Raw genomic sequence first — 20,847 nt, 5'->3', positions numbered from 1 at the left:
TAAGTACTGCAGACACAAACCCAGTCGCTCCTCCAGGCTGAGCTGCTCACATGTCACACACAGAAGTCAGGGAGAATCACCTGGAGCTCTGCATGCTGAAGGCTGGGCTGGGCCTTGTTTGTGGAGTAATCTCGCTTAATCCTCTGGAAATAGGCCCTTACATCCGGACCTCAGTCAGCAGCCCAGGAGGGCAGCCAGCTGAAGCACGTGGAATGAGGGCCTACAGTCCTGACTCTGCTTCCCTCCCCCTTCCCCAATTCCCACAGTCTCTACCTCACATGCCGAGGGGATAGAAGGGGTGGTTTCCTCTGTAATGTTCTGCCCGGCTGTGGACATCCACCTACCCCAGGGTCCCCTGGCCCAGATAAATCAGCCTGCGCTTCAAAGGAAGATTCACCCTACACTAAGGAATAATAAAATGGAAAATACAAGAATCCTACAAACAGCACATTTCACATACCTGCTACCTTTGAATACTTCTCCTTCTCCTCATCCCCACTCCCCTAGCCATATGAACCTTCTGGGAGAAGTTGGAATTTAGACAGGAAAGAGGAAGGTAAGAAAAGTGGATGAGGTAAACAATAAATATTTACTTATTGCCCATCATGTGCTTGGTACTATGTTAGGGCCAGAAATAAAACAATGAGCAAAACAGACCCTACTCCTGCCCTTGTGGAGCTTACAGTCTAGTGAGTGAGACAGACATAAACAAATAACCACCAATACAAGTGTATACTTACAATCTGCAATACCTATTATGAAGCAAAACTACAAGGTAATATAAGCATTTGTTGTGGTAAAAGGAGGTGATCTAACCTATAGAGTGGAGAGGCCACTCCTGAAGAGGGGGCATCTGAGCTTGGATAAAAGGATAAGTAGGGGTTAACTAGGGTTGATGAGGGCATAGGCTAAAAGCACACCAGGAAGAGGGGACTTCATGGGCAAAGGCCCCCAGGTGGGAGGGAACAAGGGAAGTTTGAGGAACTGAAAAGCCACTAGGAGGGCTGGATAGGTGGGGCAGATCCTACAGGACCTAGAGGCCATACAAGAATTCGGGTCTTTATGGAAAATAATTGAAAGACTTTAAGCAGTACGGTTTAAAAAAATAAAATGTCATATTATTTTATAATAATATTTTAAACGATCGATATTGTTATATTTTATAGTATTTTGTCCCCTTTAAAGCGATTTCTGTTTACAACATAAACAACAATGGACCAATTAGCAGCCCTGTACGACAGCAGGGTAAAGAATGGCAGTGGCTGGATTCGGTGGCAGCAGAAATGAGCAGAGCAGAAAGACATGAAGAAATAAGGGTAGTGGGGAGCAGCCATCAACCGCATTGTTGAAATCCCTCATTCCCTTAACATATAATTGATGTCCAGATTCAAATCCCAGCTCAGGCCCTAAACCTGTCTGGGCTCAGGGATCCTCATCACTAAAACGATAAAACTTGACAGCAGGGGGCAACACCTAAAAGAATCAGGGCTCAGCACGTGTGTGGGACAGCTGCACGGTCGGTTCTTCCGAGAAGAACCCCTCTGCTCGGCTCTACCACCAGAACCCTCGCCTAGCTCAGCGAAGTCCTCTTGGGTCAGGAACTCCGTCCCCCACTCCCGCCGAAATAGGCTCAGACTCCAGTCTCCTGCCTGGACCAGTGCGACTTCCCAAACTTGCCCTCCAGGGAAATGAAAGGGTTAACTTTCCGACTCCACCTAGCGGAGTTTACTTGAGAATTTTCCGACACAAGTTGGAAGCTCTCAGACTGCTGGGAACGTCTCCACTTCCCTCTTGCTTGGGCACCGCCCCTAGTCCCGAAGTGCAAATATAGGTAATGAGCGGATGGAAGCCGAACGCCCGCCCGCCGCTCTGTAGTGGGTTGGGCAGGAGGGCGGGACGGACCTCTGTGACGTCAAGGGCCACGCCCTCCTGGGAGGGCGCTGCGCCTGCGCCAGAACGGCTGCCTCGCTCCCGGAAGTGGAGGGTCTGCACGGAGAGCGCCGCTGGGTCTGGGTGCCCGGAGGCAGAAGCGCTCGCGGAGCTCGCTCGTCAGCCCCCGACCGCCATGTCGTCCTTCGACACCAACCCCTTCGCAGACCCAGTGGACGTAAACCCCTTCCAGGTAGAGCCCCCAACTCAGTTCTCTCTAGTGCCGAAGGCCGCGGTCCCGGCCTCTTTCGCTGGAGCGGGGAGACGTGGCGTAGGAGAGACGGGCTGTCTGCCCAATGGGAGAATGGGCTCTGAGGGCTGGCCTATAGTAGTGTTTGGGGGGCGGGACTAGCAGCAGGTGGAACTGCGGAGGGGGCGGGGCGCTGTAGCTTGGGGAGAGGTGGTGGGACCCTCTAGCTCCCCGGATGTCGCCCCTCTGGCTGGACCCTGCTAGGGGAGGGGACTGAAGCAGACGCGGTTAGGGAGACCCCCAGCGTCGGGGAGAGAAGCGACTTCAAGTGAGGGGGAAGTGTGGCTACCCCATCCCGCAGTCTTGGGGAGACATCTGCCTTGAGTCACGTTAGGAAAGAGGGTGACAACAACGTAATGAAGAGGTGGAAGGAGAAATGTGGGAAGATCCCAAGTTCAGCTCTCCCCTCACCCACCGAACAGCCAAACTAGCCTACAAGGTTAGGAGACCCACTGAGATTTGCTAGGAAAGGAAGGTTGGGAGAGGGTGGGGAGGTAGCCAACGCACGCTGAAATATGGACTTTATGAGAATTCCACACCTTGGCCACGGGTCTCGTTTGGCCTGGGATTTGGCTAGATGGGAGAGAGAGCCCAGGTTAGGGAGGGAGGAGAAGTGAGGGGGCTCTGAGGGACTTGAAGCACAAGAAGTGTGGTCTGATGGACCTGTGTGTGTTGGCAGGGTAGTTGAGATGTGTTGACCTTTGAGCTGGCCTGATCTTTTGAGCAAAGGATAGCGGAAGAAGTCTTCCTACTTAAAGCTGAAACCTTTCTGCCTTTTAGCTGAGGGTACAGGGGTATTCTTTTTCCACAATGAAGGGCTGGGGCTCCTGTTAGCTCCAGATCTCTTGTGCCTCTTGTTTCATGTCTGCTCAAAACCAGCTCTAGGGAAGCTTAATTGTGCTGACTGGTGATTTATGAGCTCCGAGGTTTCTGCTCTGTCAGGATGTCACCAGGCGCATTAACTCATCCTGCTTGTATTTTATTCTGGTCATTGGCAGCTGCGAAGTTTCCTGCAGGTGGGGGGGAAGTACTTAGAGGGGTCCTTCCTGCAACTCACAGTATGAGCTTTCTCACCTTGAATTCCTTCAAGGGTCAGAGCAAAGACAAAGGAGACTAGCAGGGAATAATTGTGTACTGTCCAAGTGAACATTTTATGCCTTTTTCTTGGTCTCAAGATATTTAGTCAAAGGGAGCCCTCAGGGCAAATTTTAGTAGCTTGGTCTTTGTAACATCCTGAACATTACTCTTGCAGCTTAATGCTTCTTGACGGAACCTTTGCAGGGACCTTGTCTCTTATGTAATGCAGTCATCTCTATTAGTTGAGTAAAGAAAAAACATTTGCATCTTTTTTTTTCTGCAAGTGCCATCTGGTAAGAGCTTGGTTTAATTACAAAACTGCTTTATAACACTGGACTTTGAATTTTAGTAAGGATCTAGTAGTCTCTTGGAATACGTTCTGTGTAATGATTGGCTTTTTTTTTTCCCTGTCAGAATCAGAAATAAAATGTGTGCTGCTATCTGAGAGGCAGTCAGCTGTCCAGAGATGCAGAGAACTTGTCCCCAGCGCTAGCAGTGGGCGAGATAATAGGCCTGAGTGCTGCCCTGTATTAATAGCAGCTTGAAAGTCTTAGGCTTAAACCACATCTTCAGCCCCAGGAATGATTGTGCAAACTGTGGTAGAAGTAACTTCTGCATTCAAGCGAGACAGTCTGTCCGTCGTCAGGCAGCCCCAGGATATGGCAGGACAGGAAGCAGCTGTGGTCCTGTAAAGAGCAACATCTGGTGGGGAATCCTGTGTGGGAAGACGAAAGCTGCCTGGCTGTGACTCTGCTCCTCCTTACCCTGGGCTGGGTTTTTCCTCTTGGCACACAGTCCCGTGGGGAGAAGGAGCTTTGGACATGAGGCCCTCCAGCTCTCCTGGAGAGCTGCCCTCCCTGTCCTTGTGATGGAAGTGTTTGCTTCCCTGACTTCCAGGGCTGGGACATTGGGAGGGTACAGCCCTGGGGTGACTGGGTGTGAGCCCAGCTTCATTTACCCAGGGTGTTAGCACAGAGCTCAGGAGAGAGCAAGGGGAGAGGTGATAGGCTCAGAAACTGTCACACCTAGCCCGCTTTCAGAGCAGAATCATGTTTTCCGTCACTCCATGGTGGGTCATGAAAGTGTAGTCCATGGTGGACTATTAGAGCCAGAGCATCCTCAGAAATCTATTGTAACCCCTCAGTCTAGAGAGGAGGAAACCAGGACCCCAGTAAGGATGGGACATGTCAGAGTCACCAGCTAATTCGCAGCAGGAAGGAGCCCACATCTGGGGCTTTTGAAGTTCACATGTTGGGTCTTGAACTGCGTTGGGGTTATTTAGGCCAGCTAAGGGAAGATTGTATCTTCATCATCACTGCCCCCATTCTTGAAATGAGAGTACTGGTAGGGGTGATAGTACTAGCTAAGTGAGTTTTAGTTAGTACTCACTGATCAGTGTTACCTACGCAAGTTTTTTCCCCCAGTGTGTGGGGCTGGAATAATACAGATTATACTGTGCTTTTTAAGACACGAATGCTGTGGGGCGCCTGTGTGGCTCAGTCGTTAAGCGTCTGCCTTCGGCTCAGGTCATGATCCCAAGGTCCTGGGATTGAGCCCCACATCGGACTCCCTGCTCATGGGAAGCCTGCTTCTCCCTCTCCCACTCCCCCTGCTTGTGTTCCCTCTCTCGCTCTGTCTTTCTCTGTCAAATAAATAAAATCTTTAAAAAAAAAAAAAGAAAAGAAACTAAAGAAATAACTGAAAGTAGGGGCGCCTGGGTGGCTCAGTCGTTGAGCGTCTGCCTTCGGCTCAGGTCATGATCTCAGGGTCCTGGGATCCAGCCCCGCATCGGGCTCCCTGCTCAGCCAGGAGCCTGCTTCTCCCTCTCCCACTCCCCCTGCTTGTGTTCCTTCTCTCGCTGTCTCTGTCAGATAAATAAATGAAATCTTTCAAAAAAAAAAAAAAGGGATAAGAATACTCTTTAGGAAAAAAAAGACACGTATGCTGTGTTTTTTAACAGCCTATTTCTGAGTAATACCAGTCCTGAAAGGTGCTCAGGGTTATGTAGTCAAATAAGTTTGGGAATCACTCTGTATTCCATTTTTCTCGCAGATAGACAAGGCTTGTTAGCTTGTGAAAGGCTCTGAGCAATCCTACAGTAAAGATATTTCCTCAACTTTATCTGACCCAGCACTTCTCAGAGTTATCCAACCACGGAGTCCTTTTTCTGCTAGCTCTTGTAATAGGCCGTGCAACTTCCGGTGTGCCTTTAAATTGACTTCTTTACCCGTGTTTTTATCCACTTCCTGCTCCCCCCGCACCCCCTCCTGCGCTGTGGGCGTGGGCTTTTATGACCTCTTCTTTGCGTAGAGTTATAATTGGAATTCTTAGCAAACTTCCTGCAGCGTAAGAGCTGTGAGTGCAAAGTTGCCACAAGAGCACAGCAGAGGTTTTACCAAACTTCCAGGAGGAAGCAGGAAGCTCAAGCCAAGGATGACCGATTTCACAACCGCCCCTGGCACTCCCTCATCCCTCTGTTAATTATGGTGCATCTGCTCTGCACTCTCTGGGTATGCGGGTCCTGCTTTGGACTGATTCCAGCGTATCTGCTCCCAAAACCTTTTCAGGAAGGCTTGTCCGGTGGTGAAGAGGGAGCGGGCTGAGTTTTCAGCAGTCTGCCAACAAGCAGGTCACCCAGGCCCATGTCCGGGCTGCTTTCCTGCTGGGCATCTCTGCCACGTTGCCCCAGGCAGACAGCACCGATGCCAAAGAGGGGACGTGAAGTAGCTGGTGGTGCTTGAACAGAGAAAACCTTCCGGCGCCATGACTTGCCAGATCGCACAGTATCACTTTCACACGTTGCCTCCTCACAATTAAAAAAGATAATCTCAGTGGTGTGGCTGCTTCCCAAGGATTTAAAACGTTCCTCTCCTGTGGGAGGAGAGAGTGGTGGCAGAAACGTTATTTGGGTGTGAACAAAGCTCCCCGCACAGACACCGAGGCTTTGCCACTTCCCAGAGAGGGTGGGCTCCAGCTTGACTGTAACTGCGGGAATTCTTAAAACCACCAGATGGACCTGTTAGAACTTCCCTGTGGAATAGGAGCACTGTCTCAAGAAAGTTGAAAATGGTCAAGTTCTGATGGTGGGAGTCCAGACAGCTGCCAGATTGGGGGGTGGGGGGTAGGAGTCCCCTCCCTGCCTCTTTGGCTGGCACCTGGCGGCAGCCTGGGTGCTAGAAAGCGCCTGGCTAGAGACACAGCTGAACTTGAGCCCTACACTTCTGTTTTCTTTGCAGCTACTTGGAGTAGGATAATCCTGTGTTCAGAGCAATGGTGATATTTAACCAGGACAAACAAGGGATACTTGCCACTCTTTCAGAGAAGAGTGCTGTACACATCAGCAAGGTGTGACCTGTCCTGCAGTGCTCCCTTGAGATGCGCATCACTGAGCTTATTTTTAAGAGAGATACAGAGAGAGAGAGAGAGATCATGAGCAGGGAGAGAGGCAGAAGGAGAGGGAGAAGCAGGCTCCCCGCTGAGCCAGGAGTCCGATGCGGGGCTCGATCCCAGGACCCTGGGATCATGACCTGAGCCGAAGGCAGACGCTTAACCATCTGAGCCATCCAGGCGCCCCGTCACTGAGCTTCTGCTGCTTCAAAGGCCTGTGCAGGAGATGGGGGTAAATGAGCACATGGCCTGCCAGAGCTTCTGATCTGGCAGGAGAGCCAAGAAATGCTAGCTGTTCACGATCACACTGGGTATGACGACGGCAGTCAAAACTTGCCAGAAGGAGGGGCGCCTGGGTGGCTCAGTTGGTTGAGCGACTGCCTTCGGCTCAGGTCATGATCCTGGAGTCCCGGGATCAAGTCCCGCATCGGGCTCCCTGCTCGGCAGGGGGTCTGCTTCTCCCTCTGCCCTCTTCCCTCTCATGCTCTCTGTCTCTCATTCTCTCTCTCTCAAATAAATAAATAAAATCTTAAAAAAAAAAACTTGCCAGAAGGAGCTGCGAGGGATCTGAGGAGGAAGGGCAGAGTCCTGTGGTAGACAGGCTTAGGCCGAGAGCAGAGAGCCTGGCAGATGGGAAGAGAGAGTATTTCCTATTTCAGGTGACGGAGCACCAAGAACTAAGTCGCTTCTGCACGCTATGCCCCGCAGCCCCAGGTACTTCTTCCCCCTCCCTGAGAGCCTGCCGCCTCTCCCGCTGTGGGCCTGGGACACATCTGCTGCTTGGGGCACACTCGCTCGCTTGGCCGGTCCCTCTGGTTGTTCTCTCTGTCCCGGCCTCTTTAACGCTGGGACTCTCACCACCTTCCGCCTGTTTTCAGGCTGTGAAACCTGTCCTTGACTTTGTTCTCACCATATACCTCTCTAAGTTCTTCCATTTACACTGTAGCCAGCACGTGGGGTGCAGGAGCACCTGGCTCTGGGGACCCAAACAGCAGGTTCAGCCACTTGCCACTGACAAAATCCAGAGGCAGAGAGACAAGTGGTGGTGAAACCAGAGAGGAGTTTATGGCAGTGAGGCCGACCCCGGGAAGACAGCGGGCTAGCATCTCAAAGCTGGTCTCCAAAGTGCCAGAAAAGCCTTCCAGGTTTATCTCAGGAAAGTGTGGGACAAAGGTCGGTGTGTGCCAGGTAGGCAGTGAAGGTTAAATTGCTCATTGTCTTCAAGTCAGTCACCTGTGGAGTCTTGCTGGCTCAGGACAGTCCTTGTTGCTTGAGGGCGTGGATTCGTTTCCCATCGCAGGACGCTTTGCCCTCGGGGTCTTCAGCCTGCACCCATGGACAAGCTGGAAAGAAGAACCCAGCTAGAATGCTTGAGGTCAAAACAGAGGCAGCGAAGTCCTCTTTCACTATGGCTTCAGAACAGCATCCTCATCCGCGATCACAGATCTAAAGCTCTAGGGGCGCCAGACTCACTCAGTTGGTAGAGTGTGTGACTCTTCATCTTAGGGTTGTGAGTTCAGGCCCCACATTGGGTGTGGAGCCTACTTTAAAAAAAAAAAGACAGACAAACCAAATCTAGGACTCTAGCCCTTACCATCTCCTGAGCTTCAACCAGTATTCCCACGTCTCCCCTGGACGTTGCCAACCATTTCAAGCAGACCTAGTCCGTAGGATCTCCAGACCAACTCGATATCTTCTCCGGGCCTCTCCCTGCTCCCACACACCCACTCCTTGAAAAACCTGTTCCTCTTCCCCCGTGATCCCTGATCTTGCTCAGCAGTGGCGCTGTTCACCAGTCACCCAAGCTAGCCACCCAGTCCCTCAACTTCCCTTCCCCTTTCTTGCCCAGAGAGTGGCCAAGCCCGTGGCATTTCCCTGAGCAGGGCATCTGGAGTCTGTCCCCCTCCTCCACTCCCAGCTGTCATGCCTTAGTCCAGTCCTCACTGTCACCCCTGGGGACTGCGGTCCTGGCCAGCGCCCCCCGCCCCTCCCCCCGGCACTCTCCTCACTGCGGCCTAGATGCTGGTCTCCAGTTGTCCTGCGCTGCCCATGGGATGGAGTCCAAACTCCCGCAGCCTGGCCTGACCCCTGCTGCAGGCTGGTTCCTTGGTGCTCCTGGCTCCTCTCTCCATACTCTTCACTCCACAGCCCCCGGGACCGTCTCCTGTGTAGAGGCTGCTTTTATTTTTTATTTATTTTTATTTTTTATTTTTTAAAGATTATTTTAGAGCGGGGGTAGGGGCAGAGGGAGAGGGAGAATCTCAAACAGATACCCCACTGAGCGCAGAGCCCAACCCTTGTCTTGATCTCACCACCCTGAGATCATGACCTGAGCCGAAACCAAGAGTCAGACGCTTAACTGAGCCACCCAGGCGCCCCTAGAAGCTGCTTTTAAGCGACAGGCTTGAGCCCTGGAAACCTGAGTCGGGTAGAAGGGCCCACAGTGTCCCCCTAGCTAAATGCAAACAGGCTTATTAAGTGACCCATCTCAGAAGATCCATAAGCCCTGGCTGACCAATGGGCTGCTTACGACCGGGCACAGGTACCAAAAGAGGAAAATTCCATACGTTCCTATACCTCCTCACTTCCCCCCTAACTACAGCCCCCACCACTGCCTCGTGGCAGACCGTCTCTCCTTAGCTGCCCTGCCCACTGCCCCCCTGCAGTGTTTTCAGTAAACTTCTGTGTCCTTGGTCCTGCCTTGAGTGAATTCTGGCCTCCACCCGATTGGGTCGCCCCACATCCTGTAGAGCTGCTGTGCCTTGCTCCTTCGTGCTTGCTAAACACCTGTCATCGCTCAAGATCCAGCTCAGGTGCCGCCTGAGTAAAGCCTTCCCTGCCTCCCCTCCCTCCCTCCGTGAAGCAGTTGTTCCAGTGCGCATCCTGCCCCACCTCCTGCCCTGCCTGCTGTTCTCTGCGCTGTCCGCTTCTTAAGGGCAGGAACCAAGGCTTTTTTCCAGTGTCCTAGCCCTGTGCTTGGTGTGGGACGGTTTGTGTAGGGAGGAAAAAAGGTGGAAGGAGGTGGCATGTGGCTCAGTTTGACCACGGACAGACCGCTGCCCAGGGTGCTGGCGCCGGGTCCTGGAGGGCCTTTGGTGCCCGGCCAGGTGGTTCAGCCTCACTTTCCTGGGCTGCTCTGTACATCACTGCCGTGGCAGGGAGAGAGGCCCCACCTGCACCTTGCTCATTTGGTGGGTCCTCGGGCTCTTTTTTTTTTCCCCCAAAGATTTTATTTATTTATTTGACAGAGAGAGACACAGCGAGAGAGGGAACACAAGCAGGGGGAGTGGGAGAGGGAGAAGCAGGCTCCCCGCTGAGCAGGGAGTCCGATGCGGGACTCGATCCCAGGACCCCTAGATCATGATCTGAGCCGAAGGCAGACGCCTAACGACCAAGCCACCCAGGCGCCCCCTCGGGCTCTTTTTAAAATGTGTGGGTACACATGCTTTTAAGGTAAAAATAACAATCATATGGAAAATTTGGAAGACAAATTAGATCATTTAGATTTCTTGCCTTTTGCAACCATTGTTCTTTTGATGTGTTTTCCTGCCAGTCTCTTTTCATATGAGTGCTTTTGACAGAATTGTTATTTGGGATTCATACAACAAAGCCTTTTCTATATTGTACCCTGTGTCCATAGCTGTGATTTTTAATGGCTGTTCAGACCATTGAGGGGACATGTACCAAAACATTCTTGTGCTTACTGTCATTGGTTACTTAAGTTGTTTCCTGATTTTTTTTTTTAATTTTTATTTATTTTTTAAAGAGAGAATGTGAGTGAATGGGGGAAGAGGCAGAGGGAAAGGGAGAGAAAGAACCTCAAGCAGACTCTCTGCTGAGTGTGGAGCCTGACTCAGGGCTCGATCTCACGACCCTGAGATCATGACCTGAGTGGAAACCAAAATCAAATGCTCAACCAGCTGAGCCACTCAGGCGCCCCTGATTTTTTTCTCCTATTGTAAATATTGGTGCAATAAATATCTTTGCAGATACAGATTTTTACATATTTTTATCGTATTTCCTCATGATGGATTCTCAGGTAAGAGAGTACCAAGGTTAACTGTGGCTCTTTTCACTTGGGACCCAGCCAGCCAGTCTGGGAATGATTGCCCTTTTTTGTCATATGACACACAGCCTTGTCTCCAAAGCAAATAGGACTTCACGGAGGTTCCAAAGTATTGGTAACTCTGCCTCCCAGAGAGAGTGCTTGAGTTTTGTTGTTGTTGTTAAAGAGTGTTTATTTAATGTGTTTATTTGGAGCCTGAAATAAATCCCACGTGGGGAGCTTGGGTGGAATGCAGGATGGAAAAGCAAGGAAAAGTGACAGCCCAAGCACAGCCAGGACCTGTGACATGGAAAGTGACTGGCTGGAAACAAGTGTGTTTTTCCTGGCCCTTCCCGGCGAGCTCCAGCCTGCCTGCCTGCCTCTTTTCCCTCTGTTCCCTGACACTGACACTGAAGTCACATGAAGGGCTCCCCTTCCCCCGCGGTGGTGGGCCTCTCCTCCCCTCCCCTGCCTTCCCCTCCCCTCCCTTCTTCACTCTGCCCTGGGCTCTTGTGCTGTGCATGTATGTCCCTGCTAGAACCATCCATCATTGGCTCCAGGAGGTCAAGAGTTGCACCCTCTTCGTCTTGGTGTGTCCCTCACACCGTGACTCTTCCCTGAATGAAAAGAACTGAGTGCAGGCGTGTTTTCTTTGTTACAAATTCAATGAAGGGCATTAGCCGGTCTGAGTCCTTTGTGTACCAAGGGGGTTTTAGGTTACCTCTCTACAGGTGAAACTCAGCTCTTGCCATCCCTTGAAATAACTACTTGACCCACTTAAGAGTCAGCTGATGCTTGGTGAGTGGGAAAGGAGATTGCTGCTGTGGACTTCTTATTTGTGGTTTGGAGTAGAAGCTGAGGGTCTTCATTCATACCAGTCAATGTGGTCCTTAGTACAAGACTCTGCATGTCTGCTACCATGGGTGTTCCCCAAGGACTTCCTGAAGTCCAAGAATAGGAAACTGAACAGAAACAGTTGTCCTGGTCACTCACGTGCCCTATCAGTGTTCCTCAGGAGTGGGGTTCCTTCATTCATCCACATGGAGCGCCTTTCATTTGTTGACTGCACTAGGCTTTGGGGGCGCACTGCTGAACAAGCCTTCCCCTCTCAGGCTTACCACTGTGTCCCTGGAGATAGACAAATTCAGGATCCGGCTCAGCCACTACCCCTGGAATCTTGGACAGACTACTTCCTCTTTCTGAGCTGGGGCTTTCTCCAGCTGCAGACTCCTCACAGGGTGGTCATGGCATTGAAATGGGAGGGGCGTTGTAGCTTTTCTCAGCCAGGGCTGCTCAGCTGAGCCACAGAGCACAAGAAGCTGGTTGAAGTGACAGTTTTCTCTATTCTCTCAAGGATGGATTAGAACCAGGACTATTGTAGATGCATAGGAGAGAAGTCAAGTCATTGCAGACAGTGGATGCCTTAGGGCGTTGGGCCATAATTCTTTTGAGGAACCAGGTTGAGGAAGGCTGGTGGAACCTTCATTTCTGACAGCTTGACACAGTGCCTAGTTCTGGGGTGACTAGAACTTCACGATAGCATCACTCTGCAAGCCTGGCACACGGGAGACAGTAAATGTCAGCTCCCTTCCTCCCCCGCCAGGCCTGTGCTGCTCATCTCTCAGAAAGAGCCCAGGTCTCCCAAAGCGTTCCAGGCTCCTCTTCTGAGGCAGGGTGCTTCTGGGCCCTGGCACTGCTGCAGTCATGCAGGCGCCCCCCCAGCTTTCGGGCCCTACCTCCCAAGACAGTGGAGGAGAGCACGCAGCATGTACTCTCACACATCACAGGAGCTTCTGCTCTGCATCGGGCCCTTCAGCAAGCACTAGGAGCCAGAAGTTTGAACTAGACACAGAAGCATCTGGCTGCAGAGGTTACAGCCTGCTAGCGGAGACAGTATTTGTTTATGGTGAGTCTGGTGAGGGGTCCAGGACCCCTTGAAGATTTTAGAAAAAAGGAGGAGAGGTCACTATAGGCAGAGTAGTCAGCTCGCTCACCCCCAGAATCCTCTTCTGCCTGACCTTGGTAAAGGAAATGACCTCTCTTCGTGGTCTGGGGGTTGCTTGTTAAAATGTGTGCACTTCAGGCAGACATGTGGGCCAGTACCCGAAACTGCTACAGAGCCACCCCTCTGTCCTCTGTCCTGTGACACAGACTCAGGTACCCAGTTCCTTGGATGGTGGATCTCATTTCAGTGACTTCAGCTCACCCAGTCTGCTGTGGCTCGGTGTTTTGCTGAGTCGGAAAGGGGAACAGAGCCTGAGCCACACATCTTTCTTGCAGGAGGCCAGCCCAGTGATTCTGGGAGAAATCTGCTAGTCATTCAGCCAACGAATAACCTCAAGGCCAGTTCCTCCAGCTCAGGTGGCCTTCTGAACCTCACCTTGTCCAAGTCTGTCCAAGTTTCAGGGGCCACCAGACAGGGATGGTGTCCAGCAGGAAGGACATAGCCACGTGGCCTCCTTGCAGAGGAAATTGGGTGGGGCTGCAGAGATGAGGTATGTCCAGAGAGAAGAAGTGGGTTGGAGCTGTGTGCCCAGCCCTGGGCTAGGCCCTGGGGCCAGCCAGCCAGTCTCACCAGTCAGGAATCAGAGGCCCAGGTGGGAAGATGAGAATTGGTATGTGTGAAAAACGAGAGAGAACGCACTCACCGCTGACCCTTGGTTCTATGAATGTACAGAATAGGGAGCCAGCCATTTTGAGACCTAAGACAAGTACAGCACCATGGTGAGGGTCTGTTTCCACATCTGAGATGTGAGGGGATTGTCCTCTGAGGGTCTGTCTAATGTGAATATCATATTTGAGAATCTGTTCTGTGGAGGTGAAGCTGGGCCAGCAGGACGGGAGCGTGTGGACCCTAGTGAGGGATGGGGGTTGGGAGGGTTAGTACACAGAGGGGGGGCCAGGGGAGGCCTTGTAACCAGGGCCTTGGCGGAGTCCAGCGGCCTGGTGCCCATCCTTCACAGCTATTTCTCCCAGAGCCCAGGCATCGCTGTTGAGCTGTACCTGAGCCCCGTACCTATTATGTACGGGGAAGGGGGAGGGGAAGGGATGATAGAGTGACTGGAGGGGGCAGGATGAGGCCACTGGCCATTAGCCCCAGGCCAGCAGGGAGGCTGCTGGGGTGAAGGAGATGATAGGGAGTGCTTGCTGGGCAGCCCTAGGCCAGAGGGCTGGCCTTGGCAGAGGTCAGATGGGGAAGGGAAGACTCAGGAAGGAAAACTCAGGAGAAGACTGTGTTCAAAGGACATTTTTGCATTTTTTGAAAAGAATCCAGAAAAAAACCCAAAAACATTCTCCCGGCTTTTCATCTGAGCCTTTCATGCCTCTATTCCTAGCAAGTGTGTCTGATTTAATAAAATCAGCATTGGCAACCAGCAGCATGTTTTTGTTCCAGAACCTTAAACCTGTCCTTTAAAAAAGAAGAGGAATAAGTGTTTCCTGTAAAATAATAAATACAACAGTTAAGAAAGGTTATGAAGTAAATAATAAGTTTCTACCCCTGCCCCGCCCCCCACCTAAAAAAAAAAAACACAACACCCCAGTCCCTGGAGGTACATACTCTGAACCGTTTGCTTTTTTTTAAAGATTTATTTATTTATTTGAGAGAGCGAGAATGAGAGAGAGTACATGAGAGGGGGGAAGGTCAGAGGGAGAAGCAGGCTCCTCGCTGAGCAGGGAGCCCGATGCGGGACTCGATCCCGGGACTCCAGGATCATGACCTGAGCCGAAGGCAGTCGCTTAACCAACTGAGCCACCCAGGCGCCCCCTGTGAACCGTTTTGAATCTGGAAAGGGCACTAACAAGGACATGGGTGGTATCTATTCCGAGGTCTCACAGTGGGAAGCTTGCTCTGGGTCTCTTCTGAGAAGTCATCGGGGCCGAACTCTCCTCCTTTTCCAGAAAGGGAGAAGAGACCACAGCTCTGATGTGGCAGGGGCTGGGCTCCTCTGAGAGGAGCCCCGAGAGGCTTTTCAGGGCCCCAGGGAGGGCCTCAGCAGACTCCCTTCAGCCAGGTATCCCTGGGAGGGGCTAAGAGATGGCGCTGTCCCTCCCCTTCATCAAGGTTCTCTCTTCTCCCCAGGCATCTCATGGCTGTTTTTTGTTTTGTTTTTACCTTTGCAGGATCCCTCTGTGACCCAGCTGACCAATGCTCCGCAAGGTGGCCTGGCTGAATTCAACCCCTTCTCAGAGGTTGGTGAGCATGCACTCTTTCTGAGTCCCTGGGTCCTCTGGCTGGTGCTAGGTTTCTGGGACAAGGAGCCTTGGCAGAGGCAGAGACAACTCTGAGAAGCTTCAGTCCTCAAAAGGACAGTCCTAACATGAGCTTGGGGTGGGGGGAAGGATGAAGAAGTCACCAGTTCTCCCCTTGGGATCTGTGATCTGGGCCCCTCCCCGAGGAGAGCAGGGCAGTGCTGGGGAGCTGTGGCTCCAGCAAGGCCAGGGGTGCTGGGGGAAGCACCACATTGCCCAGCGCCGGAGGCTTGATGGCCAGGAAGCGGCAGAGGTAGGCCCAGGCCTGCCCCCGAGGGGATGAGGCAGGGACGCGTCACTCACCCTGCTGTGCGTTTGCCCCCGAGTGACTGGCCGGTGGAGCCACTCACCCGCCTCCTTTGGTGTGTCCCATGCAGACAAATGCGGCGACAACAGTTCCTGTCCCACAGCTCCCTGGGCCCTCGCAGCCAGCGGTTCTCCAGCCCTCGGTGGAACCAACCCAGCCAACCCCCCAGGTACTGTTGACAAAGATCCCTTTAGCCTCTCCTTTCCTGCAAGGGAAGCACCCAGACCAGTAGCTGAGCCCTGAGATTAGGGGAGGGGGTGGACAGAGGGCCTTTATTCCTGGCTCCCCTTCAGGGGCCCTCTTGATCATCTCTTTGGAGCTGGTCACTTGCACATGGAGAGTCTGCTCAGCCAGCCTAGATCCTCACCCCCACCCCACTACTACCACCAAAAAATAAGCTCTGCTTACCAGGCTGGAGTCCTCGGTGTCTTCAGCGAGAGCATTTGCCCCTGTTGTGCCATTCCAGATCCTCCTGGAACCTTTGGTTTGTTCTCTCTTACTCGGGGCCCAGAATCTCTCTCTCTCTCTCACTTTTCTTTTTTCCACCTCTTTTATTCCTGCCTTCCTTCCTATTGTCCTTTGTCCCTTCACCAAATACTGTGAATCTTGTCTGCCTCGTCCTGACCCTGTACTCCGTCACCTCATCGCCCCGTCCTGTGCTGCCCGCCGCCCTGGTGAGCGTGGCCCACAGTGGAGTTTTATGTTGCAGCTCCTGCTTAGACAGGCTAGCAAGTTCCTGCCTACCAGATTCCTGGCAGTGAGTGAGCTCTCAGAGAGGCAGATGCTACTAGGAGGAGATAGTATTCTCAGAGACAGCTACATGCGAAAGCTTCCGAAGGTAGGCAAAGTGTAGATGAGCGTGAGTGAGGGCAAGGCCCGAGCCAGGCTTTGGACTCTTGTGGGCCCCAGGCTGCTCCCGCTGTCTGACCGGACTTGGGAGGGAGGGCTAAGACCCTCAGCGGGGTCCAGCGGGGTCAATTCTGGGCCTGCATTTGCCCCCGGGGCCTGAAACTTACTTTCCGAAGGCAGCCGTAGCTCTTCGGAGAGCTCTTTCGGAGCAAGGGAGAGAGCGCGCGTGTGTAGGTGTGCGCGCGTGCCCATCGCCTGGCTTGTCGTCCTGCAGGATGACTCATTTGATATCCGCTCCCTAAGGACTGTAGGCTTCGCAGGAGCCGGGCCCCAGTGGCTGTATCACCGTCAGGAGCGGGGCCCGGGGCCTGGGCTGGAGTGCCTCACCTGGAGCTCCCTGGAGGCCTCTCTCGGAGGCCTTGCTCTGCCTGGACAGGGAATAAAGCTTGGACTCTGCACGTCGTCAAAGCCGGGCAGAGCAGGGCCAAGCCAAGGGGGCTGGCCTGGGATGTAGCCGGTCACAGTTCAGGTGGACGTCAGGGGGCCGCTCCTGGGGGTGGGCTGCGGTGGTGCTTCGATCCCTGAGGCCCTAGGTGCACCTTGGTCCACCCTGCGTGCCTCCCCTGCACTCACTGCTAGCAGGTTTCCACTGTGTCCCCCTCGCACACCCTCCAGGCTCTTTTTTTCTTTTTTTTTTAAAGATTTATTTATTTATTTGAGAGAGTGAGAATGAGAGAGCGAGAGAGAGAGAACATGAGAGGGGGGAGGGTCAGAGGGAGAAGCGGGCTCCTCGCTGAGCAGGGAGCCCGATGCGGGACTCCATCCCAGGACCCTGAGATCATGACCTGAGCCGAAGGCAGTCGCTTTAGCCAACTGAGCCACCCAGGCGCCCCACCTTCCAGGCTCTTCAAGTGAGGTGTAGCTCTCCGGGTTTCTGGTTACAGGTTAGTCTCTCGTGAGGCCATTTTCCCTTTGCTATTACCCCAAAGGTCACTATAATTGAACTTTGCCTGGCTTCCAGAATGGGAGATAGTTCTCTCATCTCAAGCTCAGGGAGGAAGGGGAGACAAGAGCCCTGCTTAAAACCAGCCCTGCTGGTTAACACCTAAGAGGACAGAGGTGTCGAGGCAGTAGGAGACGGGCCCCCTTGGCGTCCCTGTGGTGGTCTCTGGTACCCAAGACACCGTGGGGCTGGGATTGGCTCTCCCTGTGTGGGGCAAGGCCCTTCTGACTCCTGCTCAGGCTGACGCTATCCCCGTCTCCCACGTCCGGCTGCCCCCACGCTCCGTGCCCCCCAGGCCGTGGCCTCCGCAGCACAGGCGAGCCTGCTCCGGCAGCAGGAAGAACTGGACAGGAAAGCAGCCGAGCTAGAGCGCAAGGAGCGGGAGCTGCAGAACACAGCGGCCAACTTACACGGTGAGGGAGACTGCCGGCTGTGGGCCAGTGTGCCTGGGGAAGGGGCCTTCCCTGAGCCTGCTTGGTCCCGGGCAGCCCCGGAGCTCTGTTGGGCTCTAGATCATCTCAGTGGCGCTGGTGCCAGTGGCGGAAGAGCAGCGAGGTGGAGGCCGGGAGGCCCGCAGCGTGGTCCTCGCTGCTGTAGATTGTTTCTGCACTCCTTCCCAGCTCACTAGGGCCCTTTTGCTCTGTTTCCCAGTGTATTTGGGATCCATTATCTTGGAGTGGGCTTGTGGGTATTCGTGCCCCATCCCACTTTGCCCGTCCTACTCCCTACCCATGGCGACCCTGACTCTCACTTGCCGGTGCCCTTCTGGGAGCCCTGGTTTGGCCCATAAACTGCTGGAGCGTGCACTCCGCGTGCTGCTGCAGAGGCCAAGCCTGACCTCGTGGCCTCTTGCGCACACAGTGAGAGAGAACAACTGGCCACCCCTGCCCTTCTGGTGCCCCGTCAAGCCCTGCTTCTACCAGGATTTCTCAGTAGAGATCCCTGCCGACTACCAGCGGATATGCAAGATGCTCTACTATCTCTGGATGTGTGAGTCCCACTTCTGCCGCCTGAGCTCCGGGGTAAAATGGGGTGGGAGTCCAGAGCCCTGTCCGCTCGGGCTGCTCCTCACCGCAGACTCCAGCCTCCCTCAGCGCTGGGCCGGGGTTGCGGAGGCGGGGGGGCTTCTGCCCACACGATTGGCCTTCCATGGTCTACTCCCTGCCCCGGGAACCTCCCCGAAAGGGCCCGCTCACCCCAGTTCACACCACGGATCGAGTAGGGCGGGACTAGCGCGAGGCGTCAGAGTTCCTGTGGGGCTCATTGGCCGTGAAGGCCCTCCTTAGGTGAAGGCCTCCCTCCCCACAGGCCCCTCGGCTCCTAGGAGTGCAGCCGGATATAAGACTCCCTATAGCTCCACTGTGGGCCCTCCAGGGCCAGGGACAAGAGTCACTGAAAGAAAGACTTCTTCCCCAGGGATCAGCCCTTGAGTCTGCATCCCCACCTCCACCCCCTGCCCTCCTTCATATGCTTGGGCTGTCCCCTCACTTAGGAACTATCACTATCACTTAGGAACTGGTTTGGTCCCTGGTTTTGCTGCCCCAGAAAACCAGGATTGGGGAGCTCACCCTGCCTTGGTGCAGACTAAGGACTGGGGTTTCTGCCACTGCCCTCACTGTATGGACCTCACGTCCTCTCCAGGGGGTGGTTTGCCAGGCCTGGGAGCCCTTCCCTCCCCTCGGCACCAGCCCATCTGTCTCTCTCCTCACCCTCCCCAGTGCATTCGGTGACTCTGTTTCTGAACCTGCTTGCCTGCCTGGCCTGGTTCTTAGTCGACAGCACCAAGGGAGTGGACTTTGGCCTTTCGATCCTGTGGTTTATCATCTTCACCCCCTGTGCCTTCCTTTGTTGGTACCGACCCATCTATAAGGCCTTCAGGTGAGTGGGGCTGGGGCAAGGCAGGGAGTATATGGCTGGCATCCCAGGTAGCAGGCCAAGGGCCTTAACGCCCAGGGGCCCCATCCCAGTCTTAGAGCAGAACAGGATGGTGGGGCAATCCACTTTCCCATTCCCACCCACAGTGGGAGCAGATGGGGGTCAGGAGCCATTTTCCTGAGTTGTTGTGCCCACAGTCTGTTCTGGGCACTGTCCTTGGCCTAGGCACTGGAGACCTAGAGAGGGGTCCTAGCGCTCCCACCTGCTCCCATGCTATCTAATGCGGTAGGATTTCAGTCACTGGGAAGAGGGCGGGGCTTCTTCAGCTCCCTTCTGAGGCTTCAGGGAGTCCACTTTGATAAGTTCCCCATGGTTTATCGCTCTTGGCTTGTTTCCGCCTCTCTCCTGCCTCCCCAGTAACTCTCTCGAGCCTGCTGAGTGCGGACCGGTTGACCTAGAATAGATACTGTGGGCCTGAGCGGATCCACCTCACAGAGCCCTAGGGTTTGTGGCATTGTGCCTCCGAGTCGCTGCTTTCAGGCCTGGGAGCCTAGCAGGCCCCAGGGAGGGGGCGGGCAGTGGCCAAACCCATGCACTCCGCAGGCAGTACGCCAGCCCTCGAGGACGTGGAGATGGGCTTTGGTCTAGAGTTCTGTGTTCCCCAAATAACTTTTCTACACCCAGGCCAATGGTTTTATTATTAGATATTTATATCTATCTCTTATGAAATGCAGATACGTACCCCAGGAAATGGACCGTTAGGCTCTTTATGTCGTCCTCTGGGGAGCAACTTTATTAGCTCTTTTAGTAAGGGGTCAAGCATTGACCCCTCAAACGAGGACAGTGAGTGGCAAGCCCTCTTTGATTATGGTTGTGGATGTCTGTGTCCTCTGGACAGTGCATTTGGTCCCCTGGAGCTCTGTCTGCGCTCCCCTCCTGGCTCCTCATGCCATGCCAAGCGAGGAATACTGAGGAGTGAACCCCAAGCCCACTTGTGACTTTGGATTTCCCCCTCTCTCCACAGGTCCGACAACTCTTTCAGCTTCTTCGTGTTCTTCTTCATATTTTTTTGTCAAATAGGGATCTATATCATCCAGCTGGTTGGCATCCCTGGCCTGGGGGACAGGTGAGACCTGGGCAGCATGAAGGGATGATGCTTTGGAGGCAGCCTGGCCTCTCTCGCCCTGTCTCCTCGCTCCCACAGAGCCCTCCCGAGGACCCATCCTCCGCCCTGGCCGGGAAGGTGGGGGGCGGGCTGGCTGGCGTCCTCCTCTGTGCCCCTCCAGTTCTTCACCAGTCACCACTCACTGCCTCGCCTGTTCACCACTTTCTGGGGTGTTGTGGGTGGACTTGCCCTGAACCCTTAGGCTGCCAGGGCTACATCCCATGGAGGCTTGCATCCTCTTCCTTTGCCCTGCCGTGCCCTCCCAGAGGCTGGTGCTGCTTCTACAGGCCACAGGCGAGCCCTTGGGTTTGGGCAGCTGCCGACAGAGGCCCTGGCCTTTTGCAGACTCTGTGCTGTGACTTTGTCCAGAGGCCCTGTAATGTCAGGATGAAGCCCTAGCCTCTCCTTCTTGCTTTGAGCATAGAGCTGGCTTGAGTTTCCTGGGTGCTGGAGTCCTCAGCTCAAAATTAGCCTCAAAAAGAAAAGCTGCCGGCTGATGTTTTCCTTTCTGCCCCAGTACACAGGGAGCATTACAGAAAGGTCAGACTGCCGCTTGGCTGAGAGCCCGAGCCTGGAAGGGCTGCACTACTTTGGTCCCTTCCCCCCAGTGGAACTGGCAAATGCAGGGCGGAGGGAGGGGGCTGACTCACCTTGCGCTCCGAGCGTGCCCACTGCCCTCCTGCCACCCCTCATCCGTCTCGCCCTGCTG

At 53.9% G+C, this 20,847-nt stretch overlaps 1 protein-coding gene across 3 annotated transcripts in view; it reads left to right on the top strand.

The window, feature by feature from the left end:
• The first annotated feature begins 1,941 nt into the window (after nt 1-1,941).
• SCAMP2 (secretory carrier membrane protein 2) overlaps nt 1,942-20,847 on the top strand; it is a 22,744-nt gene continuing 3,838 nt past the window's right edge. The window contains exons 1-8 of one of the 3 annotated variants that reach the window (XM_081831405.1): nt 1,942-2,122; nt 14,811-14,879; nt 15,317-15,415; nt 15,956-16,084; nt 17,394-17,511; nt 17,960-18,088; nt 18,817-18,976; nt 19,998-20,099. In XM_081831405.1, coding sequence (XP_081687531.1) covers nt 2,066-2,122; nt 14,811-14,879; nt 15,317-15,415; nt 15,956-16,084; nt 17,394-17,511; nt 17,960-18,088; nt 18,817-18,976; nt 19,998-20,099 — 863 coding nt within the window. In that variant the 5' untranslated portion in view covers nt 1,942-2,065. The remainder of the gene's footprint in view (nt 2,123-14,810; nt 14,880-15,316; nt 15,416-15,955; nt 16,085-17,393; nt 17,512-17,959; nt 18,089-18,816; nt 18,977-19,997; nt 20,100-20,847) is intronic. The other 2 variants (XM_081831403.1, XM_081831404.1) reach the window with 2 other exon arrangements.

The sequence above is a fragment of the Leptonychotes weddellii genome, chromosome 9 (genome assembly GCF_054177405.1).
Source record: "Leptonychotes weddellii isolate Sample4059 chromosome 9, ASM5417740v2, whole genome shotgun sequence".
In the NCBI taxonomy this organism is placed as follows: Eukaryota; Metazoa; Chordata; class Mammalia; order Carnivora; family Phocidae; genus Leptonychotes; species Leptonychotes weddellii.
Note: the sequence above shows the minus strand (reverse complement) of the source record. Positions and strands in the feature narration are given on the sequence as shown.